Below are 23,564 nucleotides of genomic sequence, written 5' to 3'. Positions count from 1 at the left end.
TACATAAATATAATATCAATTATAATACATACTGTATTTACAATTAATATTTATCTATAATAATTGATAGCAGCAATAATAGTCTTACATGCATGTATTGGAAAAGATGAAAAGTGAAGCCTTCACATATAAGCTAAAAAATTACCCATAAAATGGAAACAAAAATATTCAAGATATAAAGACACAGAAAATTTAAAAAATTAGAAATCCATCTTTTCAGAATTTTTAATGAGTTCATAAATTATTTTATGTTTATTTTTTTCAATTTTTAAAATTTATAGTTCACATACAATGTTAGTATTATCGGGTATAACATCCTTTTCCATAATACTGGGATAATTCTGATTACTGTATTTTCATACAAGATTTATCAGTGACTTTAAAAATGGTGATGATCAATGGACAATACAAGTATAGATACGACATTCTTCTTACACTAGACAAAAATTTGAGAATGAGGAATTCCAGTCTCACTAATGAAGATACATGCAAAAATCTTAAAACACTATATGCAATGTTTGAAAAAACTTTCACTACGACTATGTGTATCCGAAGAACACAAGATTGGTTCAATAAAAGGAAATGCACATCAGCAACAGCTTTTATATACTCCAACAGCAACCACACAGGGTTTCTGTATGGGTGGGGATAGTTGGGCCTTTATAATAGCTGAAAGACAGCTTCAAGACTACCAAATATTAAGGAAGTTAGATTAAAAGAACTAAAATACACGAACACAATTATTCCTGGATGGAAATAAAGATGTAAAAGTATTTTTAAATTTCTCTATGAATTTAATATAACCAACCAAGCCAAGCAAAAATCTAAAGTGTATTTCATAAAACTTGACAGATTCTAAATTTCTTCCAGAAGGGAACAAAGATGAAAGCATAACCAAGACAGTATTTAAAAAATGAAAACTATGGGTCGACATTCTCCCTACCAGTTATACAAGTCATTCAACAAATTCAACTATGTGCCAGATAAATTCCAGGGATACATATCAAGACAGGATGTCCCTAACCTCATGGAGTGTTGGTTAAGTAACATAATGAAGTACACAAATGATTCTAACATAAGTGCCAAAAAGTAAATAACAAGGTGCCATGATAGATACTAACAAATGTAATTAAATAAGACCCCCTGGGGAATGGAAGCATAAGCCTCATGGGCAGTTATAAGCAGTCAAAATTTTTAATCTAAGTGCTACAAAAGTTTTTTCAGTGATAGGATCTGATTTACATTTTTTAAGTCACTCTGAAATTCTATCAAAATGTAACAATCAAAACTGTGCCAGTATTTTTGAAAAGATATTATAAATGCATTAAAAAATCTGAAAAGATGAATTCCTAGCTCTTGAGAGGTATCTCTTTTGTAACAGTGATAACCACTATCAAAGGGTAGAAGTTTATCTTTCTAGATGAAAAAAGCATGCTTTAGTAATAGAATTCAAGTGTCAAGAACCGTATTCATGTACATATGTAAACTGTGTAAATACAAAAAAGAGCTCTATTCTAGAATGATACAAACCAATGAAAGTATTTGTTTTGTTTTGTTTTAATAAATAAAGGAGTGAAATGGGACCTACTTTTTTAGGCCCACAAACTTCCAAAGGATTGCCTTTAAAGATCTAAGAGATAGACATGAGAGAGTTGGCTCCTGGGCAAGGTCCTCATACTGTTAATCTAGAATGGCACAGGCACAGGCAGATACGCCACACAGTAGTAAAAGTGCATGGCTGTTAAGGGTCCTAAAACATGGACCTCAGAGTCAAGTAGACCAAAGACACAGAACTGTTTTATAAGGCTGTTACTTGTTTTATATTATCAGTACCTTATAAACTAGAAGACTTATAAATGACAGTTCACAAATGTTATCTCAATTTATTTGAAAAGTATTCTTTAAATACAACCAAGGTCAGTACTGGGATACACTCACTGAAAAGCCGGAATCTTCTAAACTGGACATTATCTTGGAAGCAAGTTCCTCACAGCACAAATTCTCTTCTGCAGTTGCCACCAAAGCAGCACAGCGGGCAAATGCTCTATATAATTCTGACCAAGTTCTAAGTAAGGTCTTCATGGTGGCCTAAAAATAACAATAAAAAAGAAAATTTAAAAATGTATATCTACATATCAAACACCTAACAGAATATGTCTTAAAAAACCACTGTAACATTTAAGGTGTCATAGAAGAGACTAGCGTAGAGTAGTAAATTTGCCTCCCCTATAGAATTCTATTTGAAGAATTACAATAATGCCACAATACCAGCAATTATCAAAGGTCAAGAGGAATTTCTCTTCCTTCACCATTTTCCTTTACCCTAAGCTGATTAAAAGTCATAAGGAAATCTCACTGCAGGAAAAACTACTGTAGGAATTCATTATAAAGGGTCAAAGAGCATTTTCAAAAAAATGTAAATTCCTTAAGTAAAAAACTTGACATTGCCTTACCACTGGAAATTTCTGTACTGAAAAAATATGGTTTATTGGTAAAGTCAATGCACCATATATGGCACTAAAATTATGTTCTAAGGCATCACCTTGATTCACTTCATTGGTCTGAAACAAGAAAAATAATGAAGAAGTTAGACAAATTACCATCTAATTCTAGTCCTGTGTAGTACCATCTTATTATTTGTAGTGAGGTAGATACAGTGTTGAGATGTTCAAGAGGTGGTGAACTCCTAACCCCTGTAACTATGAATATGACCTTATCTGGAAATAGGGACTTTGCAGATATAATCAAGTTAAAATAAAAGCATACTGGATTAGGATAGGCCCTAATCCAATAACTGATGTTCCTAAAAGAAAAGTGGGATTTGGGGGCACCTGGGTGGCTCAGTCATTAAGTGTCTGGCTTCGGCTCGGGTTTGATCCCAGGGTCCTGGGATCGAGCCCCACATGGGGCTCCCTGCTCAGCAGGAAGCCTGCTTCTCCCTCTCCCACTTCCCCTGCTTGTGTTCCTTCTCTCGCCGTCTGTTAAGTAACTAAATAAAATCTTTTTTTTTTTTTTTTAAGTGGGATGTAGACCGACAATAAAGACAGGTAAGAATGCCATGTGAAGATGGAGGGAGAGATTAAAGTGATTTGTCTATAACCCTAGGAACAATCAAGAACTGCCAGAACCAGGGGCACCTGGGTGCCTCAGTCGTTAAACGTCTGCCTTCGACTCAGGTCATGATCCCAGGGTCCTGGGATCGAGCCCCGCCTCGGGCTCCCTGCTCCGCGGAATGCCTGCTTCTCCCGCTCCCATTCCCCCAGCTTGTGTTCCCTCTCTCGCTGTGTCTCTCTGTCCAATAAATAAATAAAATCTTAAAAAAAAAAAAAATTGCCAGAACCAAATGAAGCTAAGTGAGAGGAACAGTAACAATTCTCCCTCAAGGCTCCAGAAGAAACCAAGCCTGCCAATTTTGGATTTCTGGGATCCAGAGATATAAGAGAATAAATCCTTGTTGTTTTAAGCCACCTGCTTGTGGTAATGTTACAGCAACCCTGAGAAACAATACTTGGTGTTTTAAGTCCTATAAAAGAATCCCAGAGGTAACTCCAAAATCTTTTACTAAACATAGAAGGTAGGATTCAAGCAAAGACTTATTAAAAAGACCTTGCTATCCTTCAAAAAGCAGGAAACTTATTTAGGAATGTAAACTTTTTTCTTTCAGAAGAATGTTTAAATGATGTGAACTAATTAGTAGTGAAAATAATGGTGACTGCACTATCATTAATAAATTCTCTGGAGTCTTCATTTGAGAATTACAGCAGAGTATTTCCAGAAAATATTTCCATTTAAAGATTGATAAAGCAACTGATGAACCATTAAGAGTGACAAAAGTTGAGCTCCACACCCTGCCGATAATGTCACTTAAGTATCTAAATGTAAGGGTTAGTCAACTCAACGGATTACTGGTTTGGGGACTACTATATGACTTTGAGGTATTCACGAACTGACTTGCCCATGGAAATCTGAATATACAGTCTAGTCAAGATAACCATTACTATTCCTCATAGTACAAATACTGAAAGAACTCAAAATATAAATATGAGAAGTTATATTATAACATCTAAGTCTTCTGGCTTTATAATCACTACTGGAGAAAAGGGAGCTGATTCATCCCCATTGTTATACTTTCTTGAATAAGGCAGAAATGCAGTAAAAGAAATCAACTAATATAAAGAACAGGAAATTAATCAATCCCACAGAAAAAAATATTTAGCATTTTATATTCAAGTTCAAACTTCTATTTATTTCCCCAGGTGCTCTAATAAGAAAAAAAGGAAAATGTTCCTTAAGTTTTAGGGGAAACATATAGCACTTATACCTGATTAATCAATTCCGTTAATGGGGTGACTATAATACCCCACATTCTCCAGAGATGCTCCTTGTTTTCCAACAGCTTTGCGTTTTGGTTAATAACATTTAAAACAGAGTCACTGAAAGCTAGTGGTGAAGTTGGACCAGAAAGGACACAGCCAACAAGTGTTTCCAGATTGAGAAAAAACCTGGAGAAAAAATTGAGCTATGCATTATCCAGCGCTTTCTGCCAAAATACATGTTACACTATTAGAAAAGTCTAAAAATAACCAACAAGGAAACAAGAAATGTTATAGTCTTACTTTGATTTTTTTTATTTTAAAAAATGATACAGCATATAACTCAAAAGAATCTCATTCATCTGGGGCACCTGGGTGGTTCAGTTGCTTAAAGCGTCTGCCTTTGGCCCGAGTCATGATCTCCAGGTTCTGGGACCGAGCCCTGCATCAGGCTCTCTGCTCAGCGGGGGGAGGTCTGCTTCCCCCTCTCCTTCCCCCTGCTCATCCTTTCTTTCTCTCTCTCTCTCTCTCTCTCTCTCTCTCTCTCTCACTCTCTCCCAAATAAAAATCTTAAAAAAAAGAATCTCATTCATCAAATAACCTTTCCAACATAAACAAAAAGACTAGTTTAAATTACCTCTCATCATCTACACCATATTCCAAGAGATTATTGTTGAAAATTAACTGAATTAAGAACAAAGCAGGAGTTCCCTGAAGAAAGATGGAAGAATGCAGTCAATATTCTTGTTATAAGGAGTATAATCTTGTTACACTTGTTTTCTATAATCAATTATGTAAAATGATCCTTTTAAGCTAAAGAACTTTAACTTTTGATATTACTTAGGATATGACACAATGGTAGCAAATATATTTCTATAAACTGCACACAAAAATCAAGCTCTTTCAGCTATTCCATCTACATGAGCAATTGAGGAGTGGTATATTCCAGATATAAAAAGAACATTAAGTTAAAACTTGCTGGACCAATAAATACATCTACATCCTGTAGATATTAAATTTATTTCACCATAATTAAGGAACTGTTACTATGCTTCCAAATTTTTAAATAATAACCACTATTACTATGTATAAGCAAACAGAACTCTCCTCCTAGAACTTTTAGTGTAATTCAGAAAAATAGTTCCATTAATAATGTCATATTTAATTCTTTATTAATCAGTTTTTTCCCTTTAACATAATCAGCCTATCCAATTCTCTCAAAATTTTACAAGCTAAGTTTCACTATGTTAAGGAAAAAAAAAACTATCACAGAACTTTATCTTTTGGCTAATTTTAATCATATCATTACATTTAAGATACTTGCATTAAGAATATCCATATTAGCAACCTGATATGCTGGTGAACCTAATACTTTCTGGGGCAGTCCTTTAATTGTAATTTCCATGAGGACCTAAGAAAAATAAAAAGTTTTGTTGTAAATTAGCTATAAAAATACTTTACTTAGTAAAAATCTAATACTGTTAGCTCTATTTTTAATTAACAATTCATTGTTAAGTAATGCTCATTCATTAATGTAAATAAATTCTCCATTCAAGAAGTTCAAATACATTTATATATTAATGTGAATATATTTACATTAGTTTTAAAAGCTCAAATACAGAAACATAAAAAATAAAATGACAAAGTCCTTTATCTCCAGGGAAAATCAATACTATCAGTTTGTGGAGTTTATTTTTCTAGACCTTCTAAATTTCCATGTATTTAAGTATACACAGAAACAAAACTTCCTGGGCTGTCATACATCTATTCTTTTATAGCATTAATGACATTATACTGTGAGATACTCTGGAACTGACCTTCACCTAACTGTATTATGGAGTTTTAACATCAATATATGTAGACATTCTTAAATGCTGTATGAATGTGCACAGTTTATTCAAACATTTTTCTATTAATAGCCCTTGAGGCCTTTTTTTAATATACTATAAAAAAGATATTCTGCAACGAATTATGTACTCACTAGTGCCAGAAGCAAGTATATTTCAAAGGACTACTAACTAGAAGCTGGGTCTAAAGACACATCTCTCAAATATGACAGAGCCTATCAAACAGTCATTCAAAATTATTATTATACTGGTATTAATTTGAACTACATAACAAGGGACATAATATGACAGAAAAGGTTATTTTAGTTAAAATGTGCTTTCACACTCTCATTTGAATGAGACACTAATGATAATACTAAACAGCATTTATAGACTATTTTGTTCCTGACCCATTGTGCTCTGCTATTAACCTAATTATATAAAACTACTATATTCCCTTTACAAAAGGTAAGAGAGTAGAAATATTGACCAAGTTCACTCAGCTAATAAATAATTGGGTGGGGAAATTCAACCTAGTCTGCTCCAGAGCCCTTGCTATTAACAACTATGAACTACTGCCATAGTAGATATCCCAGTACATAGACTCAGAAGGAATTTAAGTAGGGTATAGTTTACTCCATCTGCAGTTATCTTGGGAGACTCACTATTATAAAAAGTATATCCAATTTGTTTTTTCCTTCTCTACTATATAGGATAAAAAAGATGTTTAAAACCAAAGTCATTATCTTGGTTAAACAGAGTTCATTTAAATTGCAAAAGTTCCACAAGATTATTACCAGACATTTTCTTAAATGTACAAAATAACTATTAGTGGAGCTCAGCAATCTTATAAAATTAGTGTTCTGAGTTTCCTCAGTTCTTGTTTCATGTCCTTTACCCCATTTTCTCTGTATGGCTCATTCTTATGACATTGGAAGATTTTTGTATTGCCGGTATACTCATTTACTTTATTGAGGTTTCAAATGACTCCAAAGTCAATGAAATAACATTTACTACAGGGCTAAATTGCTGATATAAAATCTTAAAATCTAGTCTGGGGGTACCTGGGTGGCTCAGTCAAGCGTCTGACTCTCAGTTTTGGCTCAGGTAATGATCTCAAGCCCTGCTTGGGGATCCACACTCAGCGTGGAGTCAGCTACAGATTCTTTCCCCCTCTTCCTCCCTCCCACCCTACCCTATTCCTCCCCCTGCTTGTGTGCGCGCACACTCTGTCTCTAAAATAAATAATAAAATCTTAAAAAGGAAAAAAAAACCTGGTCTGTGTAAGTATCTCCACCAAAAATTCAATTTCAGAATACGATTTTTTAATTCCAGCACATAATCATTATCCTTACCAGTGTTTTTGACACAGGAAATACTTCTGACTTCACTATGCTTTCTAAAGATTTTAGTAACAGGGTCAAAACTTCAGAACCTGGTCTCTCTTTTTTGTTACCTATCAAAAAGCAAAAAGCAATATGCAAGTATTTTAAGGGTGAAAATATAGTATTTTTAGGGATAAAAACATATACTCAGTTATGACACTGATTTTTTTAAATGTATCAAATAGCTTTATTTGAAAGTCAGGAAGCTATACAGTTCAAAAATTGACTTAAAAGTAAATTTTATTTACAAAAGCCAAACAAAACTCATTGGGTGCTATAAAAATCATTTGGTCAGTTATAGTAGTTACCTGATTCAATAACTGACTTCATCAAGCTAATTAGCTCCTTCCAAATAGCATTGACAACCGCATCTGCCAAACAAAACAAAATAAACTTTAGAATGTAGTAGGTATGACTATAAAGGCTTACCCTTACATCCTTACACTAAAGAAATAAGTTGAGCAATAGTTAGAGTATAATTCTTAAAATATTCAACCCTATCAGTTTATGAAACACTATCACAACAAAGAAATATTTTTTCAAACTGTAACCTATTAACAATGGGCCCTGTAATTTAATTAAGAGTGATTATTTTCTTTTTTTCTGCTATCTGCATTTTCTTTACTGAATACCTTTTGCTTCCGAGACAAGGAAAAAAACAAGATTCAAAAGGACACCTGAAAGCCCCTAGAAAAAAATTTCCCAGACAGTTAAATAGCAAACTACTTTTGAAATTTCATCTCAATATCTGATAGGCCATCAAACACAGGCATTTAAGTGTAGATGCTAGGGCCATGGAGCCCAGGTTTGAATCACAGCTCCACCACCAACTATGTGACTTTGCACAAGTTATTAACTTCTCTGTACAACACAGTTTCTTCATCTGAAAAATGGATTAACAGAGAAGGTTACTGTAAGAATTGAATGATTTATATGTAAAGTTCTTCGAGCACAATTTGGCCAAAAGATGGCACTATACAAATATTTGCTATTTTATTTTCTTTTTAAACACAGGTTTAAACAATTAATAAAAAATTTTCTCTTAAATATTTACCAGAAGCATCTTTTCCAACCGCAACAAAGCTATCATGAACAGCAGTGATGAGTGTATTTGCATGTTTGGAAAAAAAAGAAGAGCTGCTGATTAACGCATGTTCGAGTGGCTCTAAAAAAGAGAGAAAAAAGGGCAATTATGCCAAAACAAAGCTTTATAAAATAAAACAGCTCAATATAAAATATTAGGTGGTCTGACATGTGTTTTCTATTAAAAAGATTTATATTTATTTCACACGTAATTACAGAGTTATTTTGGCTTTGGGGAAGATAAATGTCTTTTCGCCTAATGCACTCTTGCTCTGAACAGTTTTAAAAAAGTAAATACCTAAGCTCAGTACAAGTTTGTTTTGCTTAGCAAAACTCAAGACTTCTGGACCCAACAAAAAATGAAGCAGCATTTCAAGTCCCAAAAGTTGAATAGAGGGGATTGTGGCCATTCCACCAAAATTTGAACTTAAGTTCATCCGGGGAGTTACAGGAGTTCCATATGGGGAAGCACCTTAAAAACAAAACAAAACACAAATGGTAAGTTATATTAACTTAAATTAGCTATCCAAGTGAACATATTTTGTTTACTTCATTTCAACGAAATATATCTTTAAAAGTAAATAGTTTTTGTCAAACAAAAATTGAATTTTTGCCTAAAGCCCACAACAGAGTTCCTAATTATCTTATTAGGTTTTTAAAAACAAGATTTAGTGCCACACACCATTTAAATGAAGATAATTATCAAGTATTAATTCCTACTTTGAAATATTATTATGCAGGCATTCCTGACACCTAAATATAAAAATCTGACTAGAATAGCTAACATAAAAAAAAAAAAAACAAACAAAAAACAAACAGCAAATCATTTTCTTCCAATGGTATATAATCTAAGCCACTTTTTAAAAAAAGATTTTATTTGTTTGTTTGAGGGGGGAGGAGCAGAGGGACAGAACCTCAAGCAGATGCTGCCTAAGACCCTGAGATCATGACCGGAGACGAAATCAGGAATTGACACTTAACTGACTGAACCACTCATGCACCCTGCTAAGCCACTTTTTAAAAAAACATCCGTTAAAATCTGTTGTTTTTAATAAAAGCTCTAAAATTCTGGTTCTGAAACAAACACAACAGTCATTTGTAATACATCTCACGTGTATAGTGGAAAAACACCCATCTTTTCCCAACCACAACGCAATCACAACAGTAACACACAGGAAAACAATTAGTATAGAACTGACTTTGTGATTAGGGCGTCAAAATTATAAAGTGCTTCACTGTATGTGAATAACTGAGCAAAGGCTACATTCAAGCCCTTTTTAGAAATAGGGAAAAAAAAAAACCCAAGTATGTCTCTTACCTTTGTGTATAGGAGTCATAGGACTTAAACCTGGAGAAGCAGTTACACGAGACAAACTGCTTTGAGGTGAAGCATTAGAATCGATGCTTATTGTACTTTGAATCAGAGGCACGCACACCTATTGGGGTTAAAAACAAAAAAAGGAAAACTATCTCTAAACTACCTAAGTGCCATATTTTTTAAAAGTCTTGCATGATATAGTTAAATTTAAGAAAAACTCTAAGTTCTTTTGATATGCTGAATCCTACTGGCTGTTTGGATGCACTGGCTAAAAAAACTAAAACTGGAAACAAGTAAAAATTTTTATTACAACTGAAATTTGCCCTATAAATGTGTACTATCTATAAATTTCAGTTCTAAATTCCAAATGGGAAATTATACACATAAACAATGCCCAAGTTTTAATGCTATCGGTACAGACTCATTTTAAGCTTTTTAAAAATATACCCTAAAAAAAATGAACTAAGACAACCTAAAGCTCATTTCTAAGATCATTCCAGTACCAATCAAATCTAGCCAATGCATAAATTATACCAATGAATGTGTGGGCAACTGGGTAAGATTAGCCTACTTAGGACCTCATAATGGTAGAATCTGTAATAATTATGTTCCTGTTAGATACTATCATTAATGCCCAACTCCAATTAATTCATGCTGTTAAGTTTAAAAGCCTTACGACATTAAATAATTAAGAATTTTAAAAACTTGCTAAAAATTCAAGTATATTTTATTATAAAACCCAATTTCCAATAATATACTCACTGCCATGCAATTACATACACAGACCAAAAGACAAGGACTACAGATTTAACAGTAAGATATATTCCAAAAACCCAGATAAACAATACACAATAAAGAAATAAAAAAGATAGAAATTATCAGAGCTATCCTTTTTTACTTACTGTAAAATACAGAAACCAAGGATGGGATTAATTGCAAAATCAAGGAGGTACAGATATGTCTAAATGCCAGCAAGGGTATCAAAATCTAAAAAAAATTTGTAAAATCATTTATAATAATATTGCAAAGCTATGCTGGGATTAAATGATTTGTTACCATTATGTAGCCTAGAAATAGAGATACAAAAAATAAGAATTGATCCAACTTTTTATCAACCCAGTGTAAACTAGATTTCTGTATCAGTAATGTTGATTTTACACTCAATTATATTCTAAATGCTATGAAATTTCTTTTAAAAAAATCTCTCAAAATGCCTTTAGAGTAAGGATAGATATTTGAGTGGCTGCTGGTTAAGAAAGCTTTAGAGTCTCCATTTCACACAACTAGAGAATATCTTTTGAGAAAAATAAACTCAAGTTCTGTGTTAGGAAAAAAAGATCTTTTATAGAACACAGCAAATATAACACTGAAAGATTAGATTGTTAAGAATTTAAGAATGCATTAAAACATACCAAGCATTATACTCAACACTTTCATTACCTGTTCAAAATTAGCAGGAAGATGAGGTCCAAGTCTCATCAGTAGATACCACCAGACTTCTAGCTTTGTTAGTGCTAGAGTTTCTGTTCTCACATGGATGGAACTCAAAGGCTGCATTAACAACTTCAGCCTTTTTGCACTGCACAGTATTTCTTAAAAAGAAAATAAGCACATGGGTAAAAAGATATAAGAGCTGAAGACTAAATTTTAAGAATAAGTATGTAAGTCTTTCTGACCACAGAACTGATATACAAAAAAATTTTTTGAGATCAGCCGTTCTTGTTAAACCTCAAATTTTCAATGTGACAGACTCCAGAACAACTAGACTACATGTAATAAGGCCAAAGAAAGAGAAGAAGAAAAAAGAGGAAGTAATGTTTATTAGAAACTGTGTGTGCCAGGAACGATCTTCCTACCAAGGGACATTTGGCAATGTTTACAATATCTCTGGTTGTTAGACCTCAGAGGCAGGGGTACAGAGGATGTTGTAGGCATCTAGTAGGCTGCACCCAAGGATACTGCTAAACTTCCTTCAACACACAGGGCAGTCCTCCACAATAAACTGTCCAGCCTAATACTGAGTGTAATAACTGGGAATACACAAAATAAGATGCCCGTGTGCTCAAGTAACTTATCAAAAAGACTCGAAAAGGATTTTGAAACATCAGTCAAGCTATGTATTTGGTGGGATGGCATTAATGTTTCTGACAGCTATTCTGCCATTTAGCTTTCACAATTAACATTTCCATAAAGAAGAAAATAAAGTCAAATCACTGTGGGAACAAATTCTCTAATCTTTTTTGAACTCCTCCTCTACTTATGAGAGGAGCTCCACAATAATATCCCTATAGCAGAAATTGCCATTCTTTTTAGATACAAGACCTCTTTCACTCAGGACAATGACAGATACCCAATTTTTTATTTCTTTATCTAGTCTCCCATTCAGCCACTCTACCCAATGAGATTTAAGGGGAAGTGTATGTGGAATTTCTGGAAGGCTCTAGAGAGATGACAGAATAGAAAGACAGGCATCTGATTCCTTAAGATTTCCTAGATCCATTAACACTAGGGATGGACTCTTTAGCTCTGGACTTACTTCAAATGAGATAGCATTTAATTTATCTTCTTTAAGTCATGTCTATTTTATGCTTTAGTCCAGATTTAGTCCAGGACATCAACTTGCATTACTGGTTTATAAATAACAACAACAAAAAAGGTAACATTTATACTTAAAATTTGTGCCTGGCAATGCACTATCAATATTTTCAGTAAAATTATAGTTAATGAAAATAATCACCTTACAAAACACACTAAAAAGGGGAAGAGAAAGGATTATTAATTGTCTTTGGCAGAGAAAAAATACAGGACGAAATTAATATTATGTAGCAGATCTTATAAACATACAGTATTCATTATATCTAAGATTACCCAATTAAGTTAAGTATTCCTACTGACCTACTTTTGGGCTATATACTTTCTCATATATACAGCTGACCTTTGAACATGGGTTTGAATTGCATGTGTCCACTTATACACAGATTTTTTTTTTTTTATACAATACTGCAAATGTATTTTCTCTTCCTTATGATTTTCCTAACATTTCTCTAGTTTACTTTATCGTAAGACTAGAGTATATAATACATATAATATACAAAATATGGGTTATCGACAGTTTATGTTATTTTTAAGGCTTCTGGTCAACAGTGGGCTATCTGTAGTTAAATTTGGGGGGAGTGAAAAGTTATATGCAGTGGGACGCTGGCATCCCTAAGCCTCCCTTGTTCAAGGGTCAACTGTATATCAAACACCTCCACTAGACAACAGGAAGATAAAGTTAAGGTAAATCAAAAGGAATCACCTGGAAATATTAATAGTAAAAACCCACTATTAGGCACTGTTCTAAAGGTCCTGAGAGAAAAACGTTTTATCAGTCATGCTTCATAGCAATCACAAGTGCTTCCTATCATCTAATGGCTATAAATGACCTTTGATAAATTAATCTCTCTAAAATAGGGATAGTACTTTGTATCTCAGATCTATTGTGATGATTAAATTAGAGGTACTCAAAGTGCTCAACTAAGTGCTGGAATATACTAAAAAACCACAAATGGTATCTGTCACTTTAATTTTTGAAATAGCTTAAAACAAATTTTCTATCTGTGATTTTCAATAATGCCTAGGCTTTTTAATTCTATTTTTGGCTATAAGTTTATTCCCTTAAAATTAAAAATATATATATATTCAATAGGTTAAGTTTCAATATAAAATCCAAAAAAATCAGAAAGGCTTTGTTCTTTTCATCTTGAGTAAAATCCATAGAAAAATCAAATTTTTAAGACCTTACTTACTTACCTGGATTCAAAGCAAAATTATCTATTAAACTCTTCCAAGCAATAAAAGCTATTTTTTTAATCATGGGTGCTCCACTGCGAAATCCCAGTTCTTCCAGCTGTAATAGAGAATTAATGAAACTCCCACTTCGATGCAAGGTCTAAAAATGAAAAATCATAACAAAGTTATTTACCTTCCTAAAACAACATATAGGTACTATTATTATTCATTTATCTAATTCATTCAGTGTTAGCTATGTAATGTCTTAAAGTTCAAAATGTACTGGATTCTGCGTACACATTCAAAACTCAAGATCACAAAATATAATGCTCCATGAATAAGTAATGCATAAATGCATAAAACAGAACATTTCTAAACATTAGAGAAAATTAGGAAGATAAATCCCGAAGTTTACCAACATAATACCAAGTAAAAATGGTATCCATATAAAAAAAAAACCTAGTACTTATGAAAAAATAAGAAATGTTGAACCTTGAAACTAAAGAAAACCCAGTTTTCAAATACACTGAAATAAACAGGAAAAAGTTAAGGGAAAAAGGGACAAATGACAAGTAATGTATCGCAAGGAAACAAACATTAAAACATGAAACGTTAGCAACTGTAGCTATAAATCACAATAAACTGAACAGCATATAAACATTAACAAAAAATAACTTGCTTAAAAAATCCAAGAATCCCTAAGAAAGCTACTAGCAACCGCAGAGATCAACACACAAAAATCAGCTGTTTCTACACAAGGGCAACTAACAATCTGAAAAAGAAATTAAGTAAGCAATTCCATTTACATTAGCACCTAAAAGAATTAAATACTTAGGAATAAATCTAACCAAGGAGGTGAAAGGCTTGTACTAAAAGCTACAAAATACTGCTGAAAAACATTTTAAAGGACCTAAATAAATGGAAAACCATCCCACGTTCAAGTACAGAAAATTTTAATACCATTAAAATGTCAATATTACACAGAGCAATCTACAGATTCAAAACAATCTCTATTAAAAGTACAGCAGCCTTCTTCACAAAAAAGAAAAGCCAATCTTCAAATTCATTATGGAATTGCAAAGAGCCCCAAACAGACATCAATTTTGAAAGAGTAAGTTTGGAGAACTCACACTTCTTGCCTTCCAAACTTACTTCAAAACTGAAGTAATTAAAACATATGGTAATGGCATAAAGATAAACATACAGACCAATGGAACAGAGATTCCCCAAAATAAAACCTTCACATACGCTGTCAATTGGTTTTTCTTTTCTTTTTTTTTTTTTTATTTATCTGGGGCTAGGGGAGAGGAGGGAGTCTCAAGCAGACTCTGCACTGAGTGTGAAATCCCACGTTGGGCTCCATCTCATGACCCTAAGATCATGACCTGAGACAAAATCAAGAGTCACACTTAACCAATTGTGCCACTCACGTGTCCCTGCTGTCAACTGATTTTTCTTTCTTTTTTTGCTTTTAAAGATTTATTTATTCATGAGACAGAGAGAGAGAGAGGCAAAGGGAGAAGCAGGCTCTCTGCAGAGCAGGAAGCTCAACGCAGGACTCGATCCCAGCACCCCGGGATCACGACTTGAGCCAAAGGCAGAGGCTTAACCTACCAAGCCACCCAGGCGCCCCTTATTTTTCAACAAGGGTGCCAAGACCATTCATTATATAAAGACCATTCTTTTCAACAAATGGTGCTGCAAAATTGAATATCCACATGCAAAAGAATGAGAACTAGACCCTTGCCTTATACCACATACAAAAATAAACTCAAAATGGATCAAAGATAGAAACTTCTGCAAACTAGAACTATAAATATCCTCCAAGAATACAGAGGGAAAAAGATTCATGACATTGGATTTGTCACCATGGCTATGACACCAAAAGCACAGACAATGAAAGAAAAAAATTCTAATTTATATTGGACTTCATTAAAAACTTTTGTGCACCAAAGGATATTATCAAGTGAAAAGACAACATTACAGAATGGGAAAAAAAATATTTGAAAATCACATATCTGATACGGGATTAATAATCCAAAATAAAGAACTCCTACAACTGAACAATAAAACCAAACCACCCAATTAAAAAATGGGCAAAGGTGGGATGCCTGGGTGGCTCAGTCGGTTAAGTGTCTGCCTTCAGCTCAGGTCATGATCGCAGGGTCCTGGGATCAAGCCCCGCATTGGGCTCTCTGATCAGCAGAGAGCCTGCTTCTCTCTCTCTCCCCCTCTCCTGCTCCCCCTGCTTGTATGTGCATGCACGCGCTTCTCTGTCAAATAAATAAAATCTTTAAAAAAAAAATTTTTTTTTTAAATGGGCAAAGGGGGCGCCTGGGTGGCTAAGTTGTTAAGTGTCTGCCTTTGGCTCGGGTCATGATCCCTGTGTCCTGGGATCAGGCCCCGCACCAGGCTCCCTGCTCGTCTGGAGGCCTGCTTCTCCCTCTCCCACTGCCCCTGCTTGTGTTCCTGCTCTCACTATCTCTGTCTCTGTCAAATAAATAAATAAAATCTTAAAAAAAAAAAAAATGGGCAAAGGCTTTCCTGCCCTGGGTTCTGGGCAGTCAGCTCTTAGGTCTCGGAGACCAAAATACTTAGGGCTTCTTTGAGCCCAGGTGGCTGGTCTGCAGTCACCACGCCACAAAACAACTTATTGAGTTACATCATAACTGCTATGGATATCACTTGGATCACCATGAGAAAAAGAATAAGAAGAAAAGTCAAGAGGCTCATGAATGTTCAAAGGCAGCAGATGAAGGCTAAGCACTACCATAAATAGCACCATACTGAGAAAAAGCAAAAAATACTATTAAGATGCAAGAAAAGGGAAACACCAAACTAAAGAACGATGAAAAGATTCCACAGGAACAGTACCTGCCTATCTACAGGACACAGAGAGACAGTCCTGAGCCAAAATACTTTCAAATATAGTTAAAACCAAAAAGGGGAAGCAGGAAAATGGGGAGACTCTATGCTCAAGGTTCATGCCCAGGGAGAAACAAATATTAAGTTACTTGAATAGGACAGAGAAACAAGAGAGCATAAAAGAGGTTGTTTACTGTTACTAAAGTCCGCTCCATTGAAAATAGCTTTATATGAAAACCACCTAAATATGATTCATTAGGCCAATGGTTTATGTTTCAAGAAGGCCCATATAATAGGTCTTAGACTGAAAGTCACCTTTTACCTCTCAATATATGGTGTAAACAAAAACTCATGCCCACTATATACAACCTTGGTTATTACTACCAAAGGTACTGTCAATGACACAGATGTGAGCAAGCTGGGTCTTGTAACACAAAGAGGTAAGGTTATTTGGGAGAAATATGTCCAGGTTACTAACAATCCTGAAAATGATGGTTCATAAATGCGGTCTTACTGGCTTAACAGCAGTTTCATACAAGTAACTCCTTACAATCGTTACTGAAGATGGCACACCAATCAGGAAAACCACCACTACTGTGACTGTTTCTCAATTATTACCCAACAGCCTTATAAGTCTGCAATCATCAAGAGAACTATTTATCATAGTCAAAAACATTAAAATGGCCCAGTTTTACAAAACAGAACAAAATTTCCTGGAATGGCCAACATACCAAAAACCAAAAAATAAGTTCGGCAAGGAAAAACTAGAAGCACCTGAGTGGCTCAGCCAGTTAAGCATCCAGCTCTTGATTTCAGCTCAGGTCATGATCTCAGGATCCTGTGTCAGGCTCCTCACTCAGTTGGCAGTCTGCTGGAGATTCTCTTTCCCTCTCCCTCTGCCCCTCCCCCTCAAGCACTCTCTAAAATAAACAAATAAATCCTTAAAAGAAAAGAAAAACTAGAAAGAACCCTAGTGTTGTTACTGGTAGGAATGTGAAATAGTGCGCCCACTGTGGAAAACAATTTGGAGGTGTCTCTAAAAGTTAAGTACAGAACTACCATTACGACCCAGCAATTCCATTCTTACACATATATCCAAAAGAATGAAAAGCACAGAATCCAACATATATTTGTACATCAATGTTTACAGCAACATTATTCACAATAGCCGAAATGTAAAAATATGCCAAGTGTCTATCAACAAATGAATAAACAAAAATGAGTTATAGAGTGAATATTATTCAGCCCTAAGAATGAAATTTAATTAAGTGCTTGCTACATGATTAGAATTTGAAAAAATTATGTCTTTGCATAAGCCATACACAGAAGGACAAATAGTGCATGATTCCACTTATGTGGGATGCCTACTATTAGCAAATCCAGAGACAGCAGACAGAACAGCAGTTACCAGGGGCTGGGGGTGGGGAAGTAGGAGGAGTTATATGTATAAAGTTGCTGGGAGATGATGATAAAATTTTGGGTACAGATAGTGACAATTTTTTTTTTTTTTTAAGATTTTATTTATTTATTCATGAGAGAGAGAGGCAGAGGGAGAAGCAGGCTCCCAAGGAGCAGGGAGCCCGATGCGGGACTCGATCCCAGGACCCTGGGATCATGACCTGAGCTGAAGGCAGACGCTTAACCATCTGAGCCACCCAGGCGCCCAGATAGTGACAATGTTTACACAACTCGCATACGTATTCAATGGCACTGAACTGTACACTTACGATGATTATGTTTATTTACCACAATAAAGAAAAACACATCCCTTCCCCTCAAAAAAAAAAAAAACAACCCCCACAAACAAACAAAACACCTGGCTTAAAGATAGAACATATGGTCAATCCTCACGATCCACCAAAGTTCTATAAAGTCCACTGCAAACACTGTTAGCAAGTACTGAGCCACTGCTCCTAGGAAAGATGCAGGATTAGGTTCCTACAAGAACCTTTTCTGTCAACCAATCGAACTCAACCTTGTTTTCTATTTATTTCTGTTTAATGACACTGTATGTATTGTTGACTCACTAACACTGAACTCACAGCCAACACCACTGTTACTCATGCCTAAACAGAGCTTATGTAACACATGTAATTTCTCCCTAGGGCACATCAGTCTCCTAGTGCTTAGGAACTACAGACAACATTTTGGCACTAAGCCTGGGGGCCATTTGAAACTAAATTCACCAAGAAGAAGCACAAAACGTGGGAAATGTGTCATTAAGTGGATTTATGAAAAGGACTTTTTTTTTTTTTAAAGATTTTATTTATTTGAGAGAGCATCAGAGAGTCATCCCGAAAAAGGACATCTGTCTTAAAAAGAACACTGAGGGGCACCTGGGTGGCTCAGTCGGTTAAACATCTGCCTTTGGTTCAGGTCATGATCCCAGCCAGGGTCCTGGGATCAAGCCCTAGTCGGGTTCCCCGCTCAGCAGGGGAGTCAGCTTCTCCCTCTCCCTCTGCCCCGGCTCATGTTACGCGCATGCGCACAAGCATTATCTTGCTCTACCTCAGCTGAGAACCTGCACACCAGGGGACTCAAATTATGCCACTCTGCAGGTTTGCAACCGACTGGAAAAGCAGCAGAAGTACTTATTGTGGGTTTGCAAACAAATTTTAGTGAACAGCTAAATTTACATATGTGGCATGCATGAATAATGTAAAGTTAAGAAATGAAAGGGTCTCGCAGGTATAAACTGTGAACTATTAACTATAAACTTACCTTCCCAAGAAGTCTGACAAACAAAGGCCACAATTTTAACACATAAGTCTCATTCTTACTCATAAATAGCTTTTGGAGTTCTGAAAGTAATTTCTGTAAACAAAAGCAAAAATATTTACCAAAAACACTCTTGAAAAAACAAAATACGCAGTATCAGACTGTATTAGTTGAATTAACTTTTCCCAATATTTTATTAGAAAAACTTTCATGTATATAGCAAAGCTGAAAGTTTTACAGTGGAAGTCCAAATATAAATATAGTTAACATCTTACTATGCCTGTCTTATAAATCTGACCATTATTCCATCCATCAATTCAGCTTAATTTTTTTCTACCAATATACTTCTCCCTGAAAACTTCAGCATATATATCATTAGAGTTAAAATAGTAATGTTTTATTTTCCACTCTTAAAAATACATTAAGGCGCCTGGGTGGCTCAGTCGTTAAGCGTCTGCCTTCAGCTCAGGTCATGATCCCGGGGTCCTGGGATCGAGCCCCACATCGGGCTCCTTACTCAGTGGGGAGTCTGCTTCTCTCTCCCTCTGCTACTGTCTGTCAAATAAATAAAATCTTCAAAAAAAATCTAAATACATTAATAGCTTCATAGGTAACAGCTGAGAACATTTTAGGTCAAATTTATAAAGAATTTTATATATGCTCTTAGAAAATTAATAAACTTATCAAAATAAAAAAACTTGCAAAGACACTGGAGCTACTTTATTAGGCTCCAAACATTCCCATGAGGCCTCCTGAATTTTAAAAAATAAACAAAATCCCAGGTTTTAAAATTGGGAAGGCTCCCTCATGTCACCTAGATGACTGAAGTTATCTCTAAACTAGTTTCCCTTCTTCTACTCAACTTCTCTAGAGACTATTCTCAACACCGGCACAGTGATCCCTTTAAAGCCCAAGTCAGTACATATAAACACTCCTAGACTCAAAACCTTCAAATAAGATTTTCAATATAAGCCAGAGGAAAAAAAAATGCCTTGCAATACCGACAAGGTCCTATGTGATTTGGCTGTTTCTCTGACATCATCTCTTAATCCTCTCATCCTCATTCACTCTATCATACTGCACTTGCCCAGTGTTCACTGAACAGCAACACAAAACCATCAGAGCAGGGCCTTTGCTCTCATGGTTCCTCCTGCCTAGAATGAGCTTACTCCCTATCATCCAAGTAGCTAATTCCTGTACCACTTTCAAATCACTGTTTAAATATCCTATTGTTTTTCCTTCCCTGACCATACCCTTCCTCTCCAATGGCACTCTCCATCTAGTCTCTATGGTTCTCCATAATCTTCTTCACTGAATATACTATATTCTCTACTGCCTCTCCCACTAGACAATAAGCTCCACAAGTTCCTTTTGTTCACTGCTATGTTGTCTAAAACAATGTCCGGCATATACATGCTCAATAAATATTTGTTACAAGAACAATGGTAGAAAAGCCTAAAACCTGAGGCAAGTAATAACTTTAGGAAATTGTACACATTACACACACTTATGTGCTTTAAATTTATACCTATTGGGATTATGTTAAAACCCAAATAGTACTGAAATCAGTTAATATTCTCCCTTTTCCAGAAATGCAATTCCTTTCAATCACTATTCACTGGGGATGAAATAAAATGCTTGTATCCTGCAAACACCAAATGAAACAGCTCCCTCCCCTAAACTAAACTAGTAGTGTGCCCATACTAACTTAAGCAATTACTTATGTTTTGTTAAAAGTGGAACTTCCTAGATCATAATGCAGTTATTCTACTATGAGCCCTATGCTTGGGCCAGAAACTTTCAATGCAGTATCCAAAAAATCCTTACACAAAATAATACTTACAGTAGTCATAAGCTGCTCTGTGATAGATGCTATTTCTTGTTGTTTCTGAAGCAACAATGGCATTCCCATCTCTAGAGCAGTTGCTCCCCGCAAATGTACCTTTTGAGCTGAATGAACCACTAAAGGTATGACCAGTTTTGCCCACCTAATTGACTCTTCTCCCATTTGAACTGGGGCTTGTTCAATTAGCCTATAATAGAGAAATCAATGAAATTAGCTTGACCTCACCTTTTATGTCTAAACTACCAGGAAAATAAGCAGCACACAGAAATATGCCTAGTACCATCCATTTTAGAATATATACATATATGCATTCACGCAGATGTAATTTTTACTTACTGATTTGTACATTTTCATATTATTTTTATAAATTTTAAAAATAAGAACACACCATTTATCTTCAGATTATTATTTAAAATATTGATTTTTTTTTTAAAATACAGGTAAATTCAACTTTCTTTTAGAAGACAGCCAGAGAGGGGCACCTGGGTGGCTCAGTCAGTTAAGAGTCTGCCTTCGGCTCAGGTCATGATCCCAGGGTCCTGGGATCCAGCCCCGCATCACATAGGGCTCCCTGCTCAGTGGGGAGCCTGCTTCTCCCTCTCCCTCTGCCCCTTCTCACCCCTGTTCCTGCTCTCTAATAAATAAATAAAATCTTAATAAAAAAGAAGATAGCCAGAGAACTGTGACCTAGTGTGAGCATCATTCAGGACATCAGAACACTAAATAGTTAAAGTAAATAGCTCAATACAGAAAACTTTAAAAGAATGAAAAACTGGGTAAGATAAACCACACCAACAAAGTTTTTGTGCTGTTAGCATGTCCTTGAAAGAGCAGGGATGGATAGAAAGAAGGTAGAGCATTTTCCTATTCTCCCATCTGCTGCTAGTCACTGTTAATGCCTTCTTATATACCCCCTATAGCCTACTTGGGAGCCCATTATTTTTTAAACCCTTGGAAAAGCTTTAATGGAAATAATTTTTAAAATCAGAATGTCAGCAGCAACATAACCAAGACTTTATTTTTACGTACGCTCTACACCCAACATGGGGCTTGGACTCTGGACCCCAAGATCAAGAGGAGAATGCTCTACCAAGTGAACCAGCCAGGCACCCCAACCAAGACTTCATTTTTAGGACTCAGTAAAAATAAAGACAGACAAAAAATAAACAAACCTAGTAACTTAAATATATCTACTTCCTTCTTTTTACTGTTACCTTTTTTCCTTGAGACTTTTAGTTTAGAAGACATTGTGTTCTTTTAATGGCTAATTCATATCCTAGTCCCCAAAGTCCACTTCTTGAAGTAAATTCTAAATTTACTGAAATTATTCTTCCCAAACAGCAAATTCATACCTTATGATGACATTTAATGCTTCATAATCAACAACAGCAGAATGCACCTCTCCTCTATTAAATATTATTTCTAATGAATCAATTATACTGGATACCTAAAAGACAGAACCAAATAAATACAAATAAGCCTAAGTTTTTAAAGTGGCATGTAGTTAAGAAAACATACAAAAACCATACTCACTACTCTGCCAATGACTTCACCAGGAAACGTCTGCTTGGATATCACCCAAAGTGCCCTAGTACGTACATTTTTGTCTGGGCTTTTAACACTATCATTCAATTTTAAAAGCAGTTCTTGAATATCTGTCTCTGAAAAACAAGCAGCCTTAATTATGTGGAACAGTTTGCATCCTTTAAAATCTCAAATACAGAAACAAAAAAACAACATACTCTTCATTGTCAAAAAATTAAATGCATATCCGAAGAAAAGGATCAGTGAACCAATGCTAATATCAAATTTCTTCCCAAAACACAAAACTTAGGTCAGATAGGAAGGTATATTCAGAGAAAACAAACAGTATACTCAAATTGTGCAACTGAAAAATTTCACAGGCATCATTATAGTTTTAAACATATAAGAAAATTTTTGGCAAGATGTTACAAATCCTAAACCTCTGCTCTAAAATGAACTTCTATTTTACATTGGGAACATCTAAAAAAGGAAGGGCATAAACTTTACCATCAGAAAAGAAGATGGTAATAACTTTCAGGCATCCTTATTCCCTGTCCCGGATTTCCCACTCTCTAAAGATCACTTTCTAGGTTTCCATTAAAATGGTAAACTATAGAGCGGTAATTAAGATTATTTGAAAACTTAGCTACTTTGGGGTCCAAATTATCCCAGTACCACTTTGTAAAAGAACTTCTCAATTCAGCATGTTCCTTAGTGTGTATGCTTGTTTTATATAATAAATAACCATCTAAATTCCTATTACCTTCCAAAGCAGATATGCTTTATATAAAGAAGGTTCAGTTTTTTGTTACAATCATTTTAAAATAGATTTATATTCTTTTAGAGCAAATTTTGTAGTATCAGATTTAAAGCAATGTCTAGAAAAAAAGAAATCTTCTAGAAGATGATTATCAA

At 34.9% G+C, this 23,564-nt stretch overlaps 1 protein-coding gene and 1 pseudogene across 6 annotated transcripts in view; one reads left to right on the top strand and one right to left on the bottom strand.

The window, feature by feature from the left end:
• Positions 1-23,564, bottom strand: part of RIF1 (replication timing regulatory factor 1) — a 66,386-nt gene that overhangs the window by 37,016 nt on the left and 5,806 nt on the right. For 4 of the 6 annotated variants that reach the window (XM_045868885.2, XM_045868884.3, XM_045868887.3 and 1 more), the window contains exons 5-20: positions 22,659-22,786; positions 22,478-22,572; positions 21,123-21,312; positions 19,283-19,375; positions 13,718-13,856; positions 11,366-11,517; positions 9,926-10,043; positions 8,906-9,079; positions 8,579-8,689; positions 7,833-7,895; positions 7,495-7,595; positions 5,638-5,724; positions 4,951-5,024; positions 4,322-4,502; positions 2,454-2,561; positions 1,939-2,088 (exon numbers count right to left, since the gene is read on the bottom strand). In XM_045868885.2, coding sequence (XP_045724841.2) covers positions 1,939-2,088; positions 2,454-2,561; positions 4,322-4,502; positions 4,951-5,024; positions 5,638-5,724; positions 7,495-7,595; positions 7,833-7,895; positions 8,579-8,689; positions 8,906-9,079; positions 9,926-10,043; positions 11,366-11,517; positions 13,718-13,856; positions 19,283-19,375; positions 21,123-21,312; positions 22,478-22,572; positions 22,659-22,786 — 1,964 coding nt within the window. The remainder of the gene's footprint in view (positions 1-1,938; positions 2,089-2,453; positions 2,562-4,321; positions 4,503-4,950; positions 5,025-5,637; positions 5,725-7,494; positions 7,596-7,832; positions 7,896-8,578; positions 8,690-8,905; positions 9,080-9,925; positions 10,044-11,365; positions 11,518-13,717; positions 13,857-19,282; positions 19,376-21,122; positions 21,313-22,477; positions 22,573-22,658; positions 22,787-23,564) is intronic. The other 2 variants (XM_045868886.3, XM_045868888.3) reach the window with 2 other exon arrangements.
• LOC123838401 (ribosome biogenesis protein NSA2 homolog) lies at positions 14,180-17,083 on the top strand (annotated as a pseudogene).

The sequence above is a fragment of the Mirounga angustirostris genome, unplaced genomic scaffold, assembly GCF_029215605.1.
Source record: "Mirounga angustirostris isolate CCGP_5_RB_7025 unplaced genomic scaffold, mMirAng1.0.hap1 SCAF_3, whole genome shotgun sequence".
In the NCBI taxonomy this organism is placed as follows: Eukaryota; Metazoa; Chordata; class Mammalia; order Carnivora; family Phocidae; genus Mirounga; species Mirounga angustirostris.
Note: the sequence above shows the minus strand (reverse complement) of the source record. Positions and strands in the feature narration are given on the sequence as shown.